The 16,467-nt window shown below is 39.2% G+C and overlaps 1 protein-coding gene across 3 annotated transcripts in view; it reads left to right on the top strand.

Moving 5' to 3' along the window:
• LOC126475400 (U4/U6 small nuclear ribonucleoprotein Prp31) overlaps positions 1-16,467 on the top strand; it is a 75,066-nt gene that overhangs the window by 57,190 nt on the left and 1,409 nt on the right. For all 3 annotated transcript variants that reach the window (XM_050103237.1, XM_050103247.1, XM_050103253.1), the window contains exons 7-8: positions 5,847-5,987; positions 13,142-13,291. In XM_050103237.1, coding sequence (XP_049959194.1) covers positions 5,847-5,987; positions 13,142-13,291 — 291 coding nt within the window. The remainder of the gene's footprint in view (positions 1-5,846; positions 5,988-13,141; positions 13,292-16,467) is intronic.

A 16,467-nucleotide genomic window follows, 5' to 3' on the forward strand; every position in this document is an offset into this window, starting at 1 on the left:
CTCTTCCTCCATCCTTCCGGCCCTCTTCTTCTACCCTTCCTTGGTCCCTCCCTCGCTTGCGGCTTTGCTTGGATTTGTCCTGCGACTCCAAGTCCTCCGTTCCACCTGCCAGTCTTCAACAGTTCCTGGCTCTTCTTGCCTCATTTCACGATGCAGATGTAGTCTACACTGATGGTTCTGTGGTCGATGGACGCACTGGGTTTGCTTTCATCTGCGGCGACTACGTTGAGCAGCATTCCCTGCCTTGTGGGAGCAGTGTTTTCGCTGCGGAGCTGGTTGCTCTTTATCGTGCACTCGCTCACCTTTCCTCCTGCCCTAGGGAGTCATTTGTCATATGCAGTGACTCCCTGAGTGGATTTCAAGCACTCGACCAGTGTTTTTCTCGGGACCCTTTGGTGCACGGTATTCAAGTTTCTATTTTTGCTCTCGCCGAGTGTGGTCGTTCAGCGACGTTTGTGTGGACCCCGGGCCACATCGGAATTCCAGGAAACAAACGTGTCGATCGGTTGGCCAAGCAGGCCACCACTTCGCCACCCCTGGAACTTGGTGTCATGGAAAAAGACCTCCAGTCAGTCCTACATAGCAAGGTCCGTGATGTCTGGAGCTCTGAATGGTCTGTCTTGAACACGCCAAATAAACTCTGCATGGCCAAGTCGTCCACAACCGTATGGAACTCATCCTTGAGGGGCACACACAGGGACTCAGTTGTTGTCTGCCGTCTCCAAATTGGACATACGCGGTTGACCCACAGCTATCTCCTTCGTCGTGAGAACCCGCCCAAGTGTCGCTGTGATGCAGGGCTGACAGTGGTGCATCTGCTGGTGGACTGCCCCCTTTTAGCCCCCTTGCGGCGGTCCTTTAATTTACCAGCTGCACTTCCTTTAATTCTAGGGGTTGATGCCTCTATAGCTGACTCAGTTTTACGTTTTATCCGTGCAGCTGGGTCTTATCACTCGCTCTAGTGCGAGAGCCCACATGATTTCTCAGGCTACACCCACTCCCGCGACTTTTAATTGTGATGTGGATTCCAAAATAGTGTCTTTTATGCTAACAAGTTGTGTTGGTACGTCTATCAACGCTTTCCAGCTGGAGGTTCTTCATTTGTAGTTGAGAGGTTGACCTTTTACCTGATTCATCAACTACTGTAGTCTGTTTTACCCTGGTCAACTATTTGCTCTGCTCCTTTTAAATGTCCTCTATTTTGTGTTACTGTGGTGTTCATTTTAGCTCTGTACCCCTTGGTGTTCCCTCCCTCTGGGTCCAGAGGTTACACTTTTACTGTATAGGCCTTTTACAAGTATGTCTGTTTGGAACTGGGGACTGATGACCCCGATGTTTAGTTCCCATCAAACCCCAAAACCAACCAACCATTATGAAAGGAAGGGATACACATCATGTATGTACTTACAGAAATTATGCATTTATATTTACTTACATCAAAGTGCTTCTCTCTTCTTATTCTTTATTAGCATTTTATTTAATTATGGCAACCTGAATGTCATACAGGGTTGGGAAGTGAAATGGGAAATTTTGAAATACGCTAGACTCCCACAAATCTGGCCATTTCAAACAATGGAAAATCCAGGAAGGAATGGAATGATGTTATGAAAAGGAAAGTTGCTACTTACCATATAGCGGAAATGCTGAGTCGCAGATAGGCACAACAAACACACACACACACACACACACACACACACACACACACACACACACACACACGCGCGCGCACGCACGCGACTGCAGTCTCAGACAACTAAAACGGAGACTGCAGTCATGTGTGTGAGTTGTGTTTGTGCCAGCGTGTGTGTGTGTGGGGGGGGGGGGGGGGGGGGATAGCGTATTAGTCTAAATGCCAGGTTATTGAGAGTGTATGAAATTTAGTTTAAGCACATAGGGACTATACTTTATTAAATCAAAAACTACGAGGTGCATTCAATAATTGACACAACATATTTTCTTTCTTGGCCAATTTTGCTCAAAATATCTGGAATTTGTTGTGTGTCATAGTGCAATATTTTGCTTCAGCCCCTATAGTTTCATGGGATTCTGATAGGTGGTGACAGTACACTTCACCTTCAAAATGGTGTCTGTAATGGAGGTATGTTGTAAGCAGAGAGCTGTCATCGAGTTCTTTCGGTAGAAATCCAGATCATCCTGGATATTGATCAGCACTTGCAGAATGTCTAAAGAGACCTGACCGTGAGCCAAAACATGAGTCATTGGGTGAAGCCTCTTTCATTGTCACAACACAGCCAGGAAAACCTGTCAGCTCTCCCACATGTCAGCAAGCCACACACAGCTATGGGTAATGCTAGTGTTGAAATTTACAGACACTGGTATTCAAGGTGATCGACGGATCCCAACCGAACACCTTGCTGCACAACTGGACACCTCTGTTGGTAGTAGTGACACACTTGTCCACCAGTCGGGGTACTCAAAGATGTAAAGCTGCAGAGTTTCTTGCCACCTAACGCAGGACTATAAAAAACAATGAAGGACCATCTTTGTGAAATAGGTTGCATGTTAGGAGGCTGACTGTGACTATTTTTTGTTGAATGTTGTTACGTGTGATGAAACATGGGTTCATCACTTGGAACTGGAAACAAAACTGCAATCCATGGAGTGGCGCCACACCACTTCTCCAGGGAAGAAAAAGTTCAAAGCCGCACCCTCAGCCAGTAGAACACGGTCTTCTGGGATGCTGAAGGGGTTAGTCTTTTTGATGTCCTCCCTTATAGTGCAACGATCAACATGGAAGTGGTTGTGCTACCTTCAGGAAATTGAAGAAACGACTTAAGCTTGTTCATCGTCTCAAAAATGCAAATGAACTTTTCACTCTCCATGACAACGCAAGGCCTCGCACATCTGTGCACCTGAGAGGAGCTCACAAAACTGTATTGGATTGTTCATCCTCTTCTACTCTGCAGGTTGGATCTCACACCCTCTGTCTTCCACCTTCTTGGCCCAATGAAGGATGCACTCTACATGTAGCAGTACAAGGATGATAGGGAGGTTATTGATGCAGCAGGATGTTGGTTCCAATAACAACCATTAGAGAAGTATCTTGTGGGCATACATACCCTCCCAGTATGATGGCATAAGGCCATCACATTGAACGGAGAGTAATTGAAAAATAGGGTTTGTAGCCAAAAGAGTGGTGTATAATACGGCGTATTGGAATCCTGAATATAACTAACCAGCTTTCTTAAAAAAAAAGTTGCATTACTTGTTGAACACATCTTGTGCATCCATGTCCATAGAAAACTTTGTGATGTGTGTGTGTGTGTGTGTGTGTGTGTGTGTGTGTGTGTACACATACAGTAGCATCACTCACTACAAAAAAATCCTGAATTTTTAGTTGTTGCAATGGTGGTACGTGATGGTGGCATGCTTTATCACTCACCCATTTTGCTGGCGTTACATCAGTACTGCATGTATCTGGTTGTAGCATAATGTGCTCTAGGAAGATTGTCTGCAGCTTCAGTACCAGTAGAGTGAGAAAGTTTCATGCTCCACCCTCGTATGTGCCCTTCTTCATCACTTTCATTACTACTATTGTGCACACTTTTCATTATTTCTTCATCAATTTATCCTACTCTTTGAAGCTTGTGGAACATGTCAATGTACAAAGTACCAGCAGTTTATGTTGCCAAATTGACGGACTCATCAGTGTCACTCAGTACTACCTTCAGCTCTGCAACAATGGATGGACACATTTTTTTTCCATCTCTTCACTATGGTAGCATTCTCTACTTTATCCCATGCCTCTGCTCTTTGGAACACATCACGTAAGTTGAGTGCATTCCACACCTTCAACATAACCTTGGTAGAGTTCTTTTCACATTAGTTCAACGAACTGCACATTGACAATTACATTTGTTTCCAAAATTACCTGGCTGAATCATGGCTATGACATTGTGTGCAAGAATGAATGCTTGCATAACATTGGTCTTTAGAGCCACATCAGAAGAATGGTGGGGGAGCATTTCTCCGCTCAGGGACTGGGTGTTGTGTTGTTGTCCTAATCATCATTATTTCATTCCCATCGATGTGCAAGTCGCCGAAGTGGTGTCAAATCGAAAGACTTGCACCAGGCGAGCGGTCTACCCGATGGGAGGCCCTCGTCACACGACATTTTTTTTTATTGTCGGTTATTAATGTAGCTTTCAGTAGAAGATTTTTATTTTTTGCCTCTTTTCTTACAGCTGGTAGAAATGTTATGTGGAACCACCAAGAGGCTATTTCTCTGTCCCTCCACTCTTTCTTCTGAGCACAGTGTTGCACTGGTAATACGAGGGCTGTTCAAAAAGTAAGGTGGCTTCTCAAATTGCAGGACAACATACATTTGACTATACATCTTTTCTTTTTTGTTTTGTTAGTGCACATGTCCCGAACATATGTTCACAGCTTCAAGTTTTCAGCGTGCTTCATTTGTTTTGACAGATAGAAAGGTTAGGCGTGTTTTAGTGTGCTCGGCAATTTTCAGTTATTATAAAAAATGGAGCAAAGAATTTGCATCAAATTTTGTGTGAAAAATGGAACCAAGTGCTCTAAAAAACTTGAAATGTTGACAGTGGCATATGGTGAGTCTGCTCTAAGTACCAAAAAAAATGTTTATCACTGGTACAACCTTTTCCAAGATGGCCGAGAAAATGCCAATGGTGGACCTCGCTCTGGATGCCCCAGCACATCAACAACAGATAACGTCAAAGCTGTGAGGAAATTGTTTCGGAAAATTGTCGAATTACCATAAGGGAAGTTGCTAAGGGTGTTGGCATATCAGTTTGCTTGTGTCATGCAATTTTTTCGGATGTTTTGGTAATTATACATGTGTCAGCGAAGTTTGTTCCATACCTTTTCAATTTTGATCAGAAGAACCATCACATGACCATCATTCAGGCACTCTTGCGTGGTTTCAGTGATCTTGATTTGCTCAAAAGGGTCATAACTAGTGAGGTAACACGGGTTTACAGCAGTGATGTCGAAACCAAAGCCTCATATATTTCTGTTGCTCTGTTGAAAACAGTGTGGATTTTGAGATTTCTGTGTCACTGTAAGTGGTGAATTAGGAGTGCCATTTGCGGTACAACACACCATTAATGTTAACTTTCTGTTTCTGTTTTTTAAACCCATAAGCTTCCTTCTTATCCTTCACATCTAGTGTTTTGGAGGAAGCTTCTTGGAAAAGAAGCCAGTTTCATCAGCATTGTACAAGGTATCCTGTTAAATCTTCTGCCTCTATCTTCCATCTCACCTTTGCCAACTCTTTTGCATCTTTTTCATTAGCTGAGCAACTTCCCCAGTGAATGTCATCTGCTGCAACACCACGTTGTGTTTTTCAGTTTGATAGCCACATCTCGCTTGCTGCAAACAAGTTACTAACAAGTTATTTGTTAAATGCAACTGACTTTTCCTCTATTATTGGGCCACTGACAGGAATTCCTTTGCTGTGTTGTATGAATCATCTGTAAACAGCTACGTCCAGTTCTTCACTCTCAGTTTTCCCAACTTGCTCTCCATTTGTGTTGCATGCTGTAGAATAACATCTTTCTTTTTGATGTCATACAACATTGTTTGTCAAACATTGTACTTAGCAGCAGTGGCTTTTTGCTAAGAACCTCAGTTCAGTTTATCTAAAATTCTGCGTTTCTGCTTGGGGTCTACCATAATGTATTCCTTTTTAGAAACCCTGATACTGAAATGTAAATTTAAAACATGCATATCATTATTTAATGCTGTAATTAACTAAGAATATTTTTGTGCTGGATAATTTGGAAATAAATAACTTTTCAGTATTCCACTTACGGCTTGTGACTTTGTTAAAGTATTAAATTATATGATTTCAGGATCTCAGGCGCAAAGCAGCGAGGCTAGTAGCTGCTAAAAGCACATTAGCAGCACGTGTTGATGCTTGTCATATAAGTGCAGATGGTCACATTGGCAAGCAGTTTAGAGAAGAAATTGAAAAAAAGCTGGACAAACTGACTGTAAGTTTTGAAATACGCAACACTCAACTTCTACTGTCATTATTTTGGAGAGTCAATTTCAAAGACTACTTCACTATAGAAAAAATGTCAACAGCTTAACAAGTATGTGGCATTTGTCCCTATTTGTATAATAATCTACCTTAGTGCCCATTGCTCCACTCATGTAGACTGTATGGCCTGCACAGTTTTTAATCAAATTTCTACATTATTCACAAATTGCAACATGTTCTAAACTTTTCTCACTTATTAAGGCCATAGATGTATGGTTATTTCTAAATGTACTTCTGGCCAAACAGCAATTCTGGTAGTCGGAGTCAGAGTCCTTCATCAATCCCGCATTTGGGTTCTTGCATAAAAACTTCCATGTCGTAATGTATATTTCTTTGGAAGTCAAATACCAGTTTTCGTAGATTTCAGTTTAAAAATGTTGTAATATAACAAATTATTTTCATACAAATTTTCATGCCCCTGAAATGAAATGATTGTATGGCATTGTTGACTGGGAGGCCCCATGCAGGGGAGTTTGATGATGATGATGATGATGATGATGATGATGATGGACACACAACACTCAGTCATCTCAAGGCAGAGAAAATCCCTGACCCTTCCAGGAATCGAACCCGGAATCCCGTGCACAGGAAGCGAGAATGCTACCACAAGACCATGAGTTGATGCCCCTATTTCACCTCCATAGGGACTGAATTTCCAAAGACATGGAAACTGGAATTTTTTTATTTATTTTTTATTACTAACCAAGAAGTAAAATACCAATTTTCATATATGTAGCTTTAAAAATGCTTTAGTAGCTCTATAATAATCTTTATTTTCTTCCAAGAAAAGCTTTCACCCCCACAGTGTTAACTTTCCAAAAATGCTCATACAGATATTTCTGACCAAGAAACCAAATACTGATTTTTTATAATTCTAACTTCAAAGGTGCCTTGATAATGATATATTTTCAAAAAAATCTTTCAACCCGTATTTCACTCCCATAGTGGTGGAATTTTGAAAAATCCATTCTTAAATAATGCCTACACAATAAGACCAACGCTATCTCCGAATTTCAGGTTTCTATCCTTAGCGGTTTGGGCTAGGTGATAAAGTCAGTCACGACATTTCCTTTTATATGTGGAGATAAAGGTAATTTTATGTAGTCCCAACTGAAAATAAATTACCTTTTGTTCTGCAGTTCAGAGCTTAACTTCAGTAATATTTCTTAAACATATGTGCTTTGCAGAGCACTGCACTTGGTTATTGGTAGCCATGGGATTGGAAGACAGCATTTTCAAGTGATGGTTGCTTGTGATTTGAGAGTGGGTTCAGGAAAAATCAGTAACTTGAACTTTTGTTATTATTATTATTACTATTGTTATCTTTCCTTTCTCAGACCTTAGGTCTGGTTCGGAATGAAAGTGACGCGGACCTTGATCAAGCGTCACTTCCTTTTAACTGTACGGTATATGTTACATTGTGTTTAAGAACTTTCGGGTAATTGAACATGTATCAATAATTACGGATTTCTGAAGTTGTATATATAAGTTTGGATGTAGCTGTATTGCATTGATGTACTGGTGGATATTGCGTGGTATGACTCCTGTAGTTGAAAGTATAATTGGTATAATGTCAACTTTATCCTGATGCCACATGTCCTTCACTTCCTCAGCCAGTTGGATGTATTTTTCAATTTTTTCTCCTGTTTTCTTCTGTATATTTGCTGTATTGGGTATGGATATTTCAATTAGTTGTGTTAATTTCTTCTTTTTATTGGTGAGTATGATGTCAGGTTTGTTATGTGGTGTTGTTTTATCTGTTATAATGGTTCTGTTCCAGTATAATTTGAATTCATCATTCTCCAGTACATTTTGTGGTGCATACTTGTATGTGGGAACGTGTTGTTTTATTAGTTTATGTTGTATGGCAAGTTGTTGATGTATTATTTTTGCTACATTGTCATGTCTTCTTGGGTATTCTGTATTTGCTAGTATTGTACATCCGCTTGTGATGTGATCTACTGTTTCTATTTGTTGTTTGCAAAGTCTGCATTTATCTGTTGTGGTATTGGGATCTTTAATAATATGCTTGCTGTAATATCTGGTGTTTATTGTTTGATCCTGTATTGCAATCATGAATCCTTCTGTCTCACTGTATATATTGCCTCTTTTTAGCCATGTGTTGGATGCGTCTTGATCGATGTGTGGCTGTGTTAGATGATACGGGTGCTTGCCATGTAGTGTTTTCTTTTTCCAATTTACTTTCTTTGTATCTGTTGATGTTATGTGATCTAAAGGGTTGTAGAGGTGGTTATGAAATTGTAGTGGTGTAGCCGATGTATTTATGTGGGTGATTGCTTTGTGTATTTTGCTAGTTTCTGCTCGTTCTAGAAAGAATTTTCTTAAATTGTCTACCTGTCCATAATGTAGGTTTTTTATGTCGATAAATCCCCTTCCTCCTTCCTTTCTGCTTAATGTGAATCTTTCTGTTGCTGAATGTATGTGATGTATTCTATATTTGTGGCATTGTGATCGTGTAAGTGTATTGAGTGCTTCTAGGTCTGTGTTACTCCATTTCACTACTCCAAATGAGTAGGTCAATATTGGTATGGCGTAAGTATTTACAGCTTTTGTCTTGTTTCTTGCTGTCAATTCTGTTTTCAGTATTTTTGTTAGTCTTTGTCTATATTTTTCTTTTAGTTCTTCTTTAATATTTGTATTATCTATTCCTATTTTTTGTCTGTATCCTAGATATTTATAGGCATCTGTTTTTTCCATCGCTTCTATGCAGTGGCTGTGGTTATCTAGTATGTAATCTTCTTGTTTAGTGTGTTTTCCCTTGACTATGCTATTTTTCTTACATTTGTCTGTTCCAAAAGCCATATTTATATCATTGCTGAATACTTCTGTTATCTTTAGTAATTGGTTGAGTTGTTGATTTGTTGCTGCCAGTAGTTTTAGATCATCCATGTATAGCAAATGTGTGATTTTGTGTGGGTATGTTCCAGTAATATTGTATCCATAATTTGTATTATTTAGCATGTTGGATAGTGGGTTCAGGGCAAGGCAGAACCACATAGGACTTAATGAGTCTCCTTGGTATATTCCACGCTTAATCTGTATTGGCTGTGATGTGATATTATTTGAATTTGTTTGGATATTAAGTGTGGTTTTCCAATGTTTCATTACTATGTTTAGGAACTGTATCAATTTAGGATCTACTTTGTATATTTCCAATATTTGTAGTAACCATGAGTGGGGTACACTATCAAAAGCTTTTTGGTAATCAATGTATGCGTAGTGTAGTGACCTTTGTTTGGTTTTAGCTTGATATGTCACCTCTGTATCTATTATCAGTTGCTCTTTACATCCTCGTGCTCCTTTGCAACAGCCTTTTTGTTCTTCATTGATAATTTTGTTCTGTGTTGTATGTGTCATTAATTTCTGTGTAATGACTGAAGTTAATATTTTGTATATTGTTGGTAGGCATGTTATGGGGCGATATTTTGCTGGGTTTGCTGTGTCTGCTTGATCTTTAGGTTTCAGATACGTTATTCCATGTGTAAGTGTATCAGGGAATGTGTATGGGTCTGCAATGTAACTGTTAAATAATTTAGTTAGATGTGAATGTGTTGAGGTGAACTTCTTTAGCCAGAAATTTGCTATTTTATCTTTTCCAGGGGCTTTCCAATTGTGAGTAGAATTAATTGCTTGGGTGACTTCATGTTGCAAAATTATCACTTCAGGCATTTGTGGTATCATCTTTTATGTGTCTGTTACTGCTTGTATCCACCGTGCATGCCTGTTATGTTGTACCGGGTTTGACCATATGCTGCTCCAGAAGTGTTCCATGTCTGTTATGTTTGGTGGATTGTCTATTTTTATGTGTGTGTTATCTATTGTTTGGTAAAATTTCTTTTGGTTGGTGTTGAATGTTTGGTTTTGTTTCCTTCTATTTTCACTTTTTTTGTATCTTCTAAGTCGTTTGGCCAAAGCTTGTAGTTTCTGCTTCTTTTCGTCTAACTGCTCTATTGCTTCTTGTTGTGAGATTTTACCTAACCTTTTTCCTTTTTTGTCTGATATTTCATTTCTTATAAATTGTGTTAGCTGTCCGATGTCTTTTCTCAGTTTTTCTATTCTGATCTGTAGCCTGTGTTGCCATGCTGGTTTTGTGGGTTTCTTCTGTGTGTTGGTTCGTTCTGATCTCTGCCTAGTGCGTATATTTAGTGTAGTGAGTGCTCCTACATAAACCAGTAATTGTAACTCTTCCATAGTTGTGTATTCATTTATTTTGTTGTGTATGATTGTGTTGATAGTTTTTATTGTTGTTTCGACTTGTGGGCTATTTGGTGGTCTATGCAAGAATGGTCTAATGTCTGTATTTGTGTCTTTGTATTCTATATATGTCAACTGAAATTTTTCTTCTATATCTAACATGTGTGTCACTTCGTGTTCTATTTGTGCTTGTGTTGGTGACTGTCTTAAGATTTCGTTTTCCTCTGATTGTTTAATTGATGCGTGTTGTTCTTTGTTTGTTTGCTCTGGGATGTTTGAGTCAATTACTGTATTTTCTTCTTCTTCTTCTGATTGCACATTATTTTGTTCCAGTATTTGTTGTACTTGTTGTTTGATGTTTTCTAATTCTGACTGGGGTATCCGGTTATTTTTTATTATTACACGAATCTGATCAGCTAGACGTTGTTCTGTTAAAAATTTTAATTCTGGGTATCTGGTAATAAATGTTGTGTATACTTGTGATCTGTATCCAGTTGTGTTGCTTCCTAGGTTTGTTGCTTGGTAATAACAGAACATGAGGTGTCGATTGACTTCATCTGACCATCTCATCCTCTGTCTTTGTTTTCCTTCTAGGTGGTTGCAGGAAGCATATCCAGCAAAACACCTCTATTTGGATTTAAATCATTTTCTGTGTGGCTAGTAGTATCGTTACCATTGTGGGCGGGCATAGGGTTCAAGCGTCGTCCCCGACCATGACGGCGCTTGTCCGAGGCTTCTTTAGTTCTGTCCTGAACCAAGTAATCACACTAAAAGGGGGGTTAGCCCTATTAGTGGTTTGTTCTTTTCGTCGCCTTTTACGACTGGCAGAACATACTGGAGGCCTATTCTTTTCCCGGGCCTATTATTATTATTATTAGTATTATTATTATTATTTTCGATTATTCCCATTTAAGAGAGCGTTTGAACTTGAATTCCTTTATGATGATTGTGTATGTTTTTTCTGAGCCCAAATTTTCTTCATGTGTTCACTGTTGTTTCTTTCGCTCCACTGTCCATTTGCATCCTGGTCTCTTCTGTGTTGTGGTGTCAAATTCGTTTTTTTTTTTTTTTTTTTTTTTTGTTTTTATGTTCCTGAATTCAGTTCTATTTTCTGCATTTTTTACTGTTGTGTGTGCTTGTCTGAGGTAGTCTTCAACTTCTTTTATCCATTTTGTTTTTCCCCTGCCTGAGTTGATGACTTCAAGAATTCACTTTGAAATTCTGTTTTCATTCATCCTGTGGATATGTCCATAGAACTGCATTCTTCTTTTCCTTATTGTATCCGTAATCTTGTCTGTGTATTTGTATAATTCTGATGTGGGTTTCTTCATCCAGATTCCTTGCTCTTGTATCGGGCCAAAAATTTTCCTGATAATTTTCCTTGCTTGTTTCTCTATTTCTTTGATTTTAGTTTGCCCACCTATTTGTGTTGTTTCAGATGCATACAGTGCCTCCGGAAGTACGACAGTGTTGTAGTGCCTCAATTTTGCGTTAATGGATATGGGCTTTTTGTTATAATAGTTCCACGTGAGTTTATATGCTTTCTGTAGTTTTTTTATTCTTTCCTCATTGGCCTTTAGGTTGATCCCTGATGGCTGGATGATTTCTCCCAGGTGCTTAAAATGTGGTACTTGTATGATTTTCCCATGGGTTGTCACAATAGGCAATTTGTCTTGTGGCACTCTTTCTATGTACTGGGTTTTCTCATATGAGATTTGCAGGCCAGTTCTTTGTGCAATTTTGTGCAACTTCTCTATGGCGTTGGTGGCTTCTTTTCTATTATTTTGTCATTGTAATTGGGGATTTTCTTTTCATGATCACAGTTAGTCATTTGTTAGCTCAATAAATTCAGGTATGCAAAGATTTACCTCTAAGACTGTAGTTTTCTGGCTACATAGCAGCAGTCATTGTTGGAGAAAATGTGTTTTGTGTTTCAAGAAGAAAGAATATAACTGCTGCACTTTGAAGCAAGATCTTACATGAGTCTCCTTGCTGGGAAGGATTTGGACACCATTCCAGTCTAGGAAGAAACTGCTCATAATTGTGAGTTCTGTCAATTGATACCTGCTGTATTTAATTCTGGCTGGTAAAGTTTGATGGTCAACATCATAACAGGTAACAAAATGTATCTGTATAAGTTTCACAGATGAAGCAGCAGTCATGCGTATGAAATTCCCTGATGATGCTCATCCTGAAAAGTAAAGAGCTCAAAGAGTTCAGGCAGAATAATGGACTTTTTCTCAGCTGTAATCAATAATCTCATAAAAAAGAATAAGGCTGTAATAGAAGATCTTATGTTGGAGCACATCATCTTAAACTTTTCAAGAATATGTAGGAGAAGCAACAAAATACAAGCCTTGATAGGACAATGTTCAACATGAATCCCTCACTTGATCACAGAATACAAGCATTTTTTTCAGCAGACCTCTACCAAAATATATTCATATCAAAATTTCTTTTAAGATTTGCCCCTGTATGATTACTTTCTCATCCCAAAAGGAGAAGAACTGCATGCCCAAGAAACATTTTTGAACAACATTCTCAAGGTGCACTGGTGCATGCAAGTCAAAGTACTTAATCTACTGTTGTTAATGCCGTTTCCAAGATATGTCCCCACACTGACTGACAAAAGTGAATGCAAGGAAGACCTCACACCTTATGATTTTCAATTCTTTTCGCCAAACTTCTGCTGTGATATTTCCCCTTTTTTTTTTTAAGCAGAATTTAGTGTTCGAAAATAAAGTCAATAACAGTTGTTATCTGTATGTTACTCTACATTTGCAGCTCATAGTTTTCACTGCTTTTTACTTATAACATTTTATTATTTTTTTAAGTGATGCAGTCACTAATATTCATTTGAGTTATTTCATATTTTTTTCAATTTCATAGGAGCCTCCACCAGTGAAATTTGTGAAGCCTCTTCCAAAACCTATTGATGCTGGTAGAAAGAAACGAGGTGGTAAGAGGGTTCGGAAGATGAAAGAACGATATGCCATGACTGAATTTCGAAAGCAAGCAAACAGGCTTAACTTCGCTGATGTATGTATAGTTTTTAGTGTGGTACATGTGAAATGTGTTTTGTGATAGACCGAATGAAATTTTATAAAATCTCTGTTGTCACTAATTTAATTAGTCTACTTTCTGTATTTCTTATTCTACTTTCTGAACAGTTAAAATTTTTAGGCAGATTGTATTTAGTTCTCTTATAGCATGTCATACTCTTAAGCACAGAGAACTGTTTTATATTACAATTGACAATCGGATAAACATGTGACATTTTTTTGCACAAATGTTTATCCAATTTAATGCAAATTTTAGTGGTTGTATTTCAGTCAGTATCTCCAGAGTTTGGAAGTAATTTATGTAATGCATACTGAAATAATCTTGTGTCTTTGCCTTGAGCAAAAACAACTGGAACTGAGTCATGCAGTTTCAGTTCTGGAGAAGGGACTTAACTTTGCTTGCACCCCTAAGCTCAAACCAGCCTCAGACATACATCATCAGTGCAGTTGAGCAAGTTGTGGTGTGACTACCACCTGAAACAGTTGAAGTAGTATGTTGTGAAACCTGCCATGCTCTGACAAGAACTAAGCCTACAAAATCGAACATTACCTGCAAGAGAGGGCAGCTACTTGGGACCTAAGAGAATGTCCTGAGATAGTTGTCAATCGCCTGACAAAGGCAGCGCTACTGCTGTTCTTTCCCACAAGGACAACAATGAGAAAATACAGAATCTGCTAGATGACGATTCCTAAAGGGATATCAAAGTTGACCCTACAAAGAATGTGGAGAACAGGACTAGGACTCTTCTAAAGGATGCACAATTATCCTAGGACACAGAATTATTAGAGGGGCTCACCAAGAAACTGTTACTTCAAGGACCTGTACTGCCAAGGCTTTATGGACTCCCAAAGTTCACGAAGGTGGGATGCCATTGCACCTCCGTCAGCAACATTATGACACTAACATTATTTGCTAGTAAAATACATGACAGAAACACTAAGCCCTTATGTTGGTAAATGCATTCATCATGTACGCAAGTCTGTGGATTTTGTAAAATGCCTCAACAACTTGAAGGTGAAAAACTCAGGTATTCTGGTGAGTTTTGAAGTTGTTTCATTATTTACCAGGATACCTCTGTGAGAGGCACTAGAGCTTATTGGTCAGAAATTTGACAAGACATCCACCAGTCTTTTCAGGCATGTCCTAATCTCCACTCATTTTCTGTTTAATGGTGAATTCTATGAAGATACAGAAGGAATCGCAATGGGCACCCCACTCTCTCCTGTGTCGCAAATTTTTTGTGGAGTACTTTGAGGTGGAGGCCCTAGCATCATCTAAATGGAAATCAATGTGTTTTTTCTGTTATGTGGATGACACATATATCATCTGTCCCCATGAAAGAGACAAACTCCTTTACTTCCTTACACATTTGAACTCCATACACCCCCAATATCAAATTAACTGTAGACAACGAAGTAGAAGAAATATTACCATTCCTGGACATTATGGTCAAGAGAAGAGCTGATGGTATCCTGAGCCACAATATGTATTGGAAGAAAATTCTCACTGACCTGTATTTGCATGCAGACAGCTGCCACCACCCTTTGCAGACGAATGGGGTACTAAAAATACTAGTACACAGGTTGCGCACCATTTCAGACAAAGATGGTTTGCCCCAGAAGGTGGAACACCTAAGTACCTCAGAACTGTGTTCCGAAAAAAAGAGTACCCAGAATGGGAGATTAAGCACGCTCTCTGCCCCACTACAACAGTACAACCTGTGGAAGCAGAAGTTGTGGAGGAAGGGGCAGCCACTGTCTTTACACCGTACACTGGCACTCTATTGGGAAAAATCAGATACATATTGAAGAATCATCAAGTGAAAATGTTTTTTGCCCACCCACTAACATACGAGCATTACTGGAAAGTGTCAAAGATGATCTTGGTTTTCAGAAGGCGGGCGTATACCAGATTCCATGTCACCGTGGGAAGACATATATTGAACACAGTCAAAGATTGTTGCTGAGAACACCAGAGGCACACTCAACTGACATATCCCAACGAGTCAACTGTCATAGAGCACTGTTTGTTCAAGAATCACACAATGGATTATGTACATACCAAGATTTCGGCAGAGACTTTCAAATACTGGGACATTATCAGTAGAGATACAATAGAAGTTCACACCAGGGACAATTTAAATCAACCAAGATTGTGGCTATAATCTTAGCAAGACTTGGAAACCAGCACTGAATTTAATTAAGAAGACTCACAGCAAACAAAATGATCTGATGACTAGTGTGGACAGAGAACTTATGTCAACGCTATCATCGATGCGAATACTAGTGTCACCACAACTGCTGACGAGCAGCTGCGGGCCCAAACCATGGACAGAATGACTTGTGAGAGCAGGGGATATTAGTTGGCTGCCCGCCCGTAGGAGCTCAGTTCGTCAGCACACCTGATGATGGTGACATATCTGATCACCGAAATATTGTGTCCACTGGACACTATGAATTGGCAGTACACCTGTGGACCGTTCCGTCAACAAATACAGTGCGAGAAACTGAAGAATCACAGAGTAATCGGTATATTCGTTTCACACTTCCTTAGCTGTGGTGGCCAAATAGTTATACTTAGGGATTCCAGTGGTAATTTGTTTAGACCCATCTGTCTTTGTCCCATTGTCCTGTTTGGCACTGATATTTTTGTACTGGCATTGAACGTACAAAATTTCTGCAAGTTTGAGAAAAACTCCCACCAACTGTCATGCTCAGCAAGATGCATTCAAAGAAGCTACTTCTGCAAGTTGCCAGACCGTGCAGTAGTAGACTTGCTTGGGGGTGTTTCCACGTGAAAGAACCTGCGGCAGTGGCTTTTGTAAGTGGCTTGCGGAAGTTTACTTGCTAGTGGATACAAGCCTGTAAAATGTTTTCTTTATTGAACATTTTACTTACTGCTCACCTACCTCTCTCTACGTACACTATCATCTCTTGAAAACAATAGGATGAAATCTCAGGTCAATTTATGTTTGTGAGACTTCTATAAAAGTCAAATTCCAATTTATCTTTGTAAACCACAAAATGTATTTGTCAGGCGTTTTACTTAATTTCAAGCAAGTCCAAGAACTTTTGATAATGGATACAGTGCTAGTAATTTTATGATGTTTGTGATTTACACAGAGCCTATACTTTTAATGATCTAAATACAGC

This window comes from Schistocerca serialis, chromosome 1, assembly GCF_023864345.2.
Source record: "Schistocerca serialis cubense isolate TAMUIC-IGC-003099 chromosome 1, iqSchSeri2.2, whole genome shotgun sequence".
Taxonomy (NCBI): domain Eukaryota; kingdom Metazoa; phylum Arthropoda; class Insecta; order Orthoptera; family Acrididae; genus Schistocerca; species Schistocerca serialis.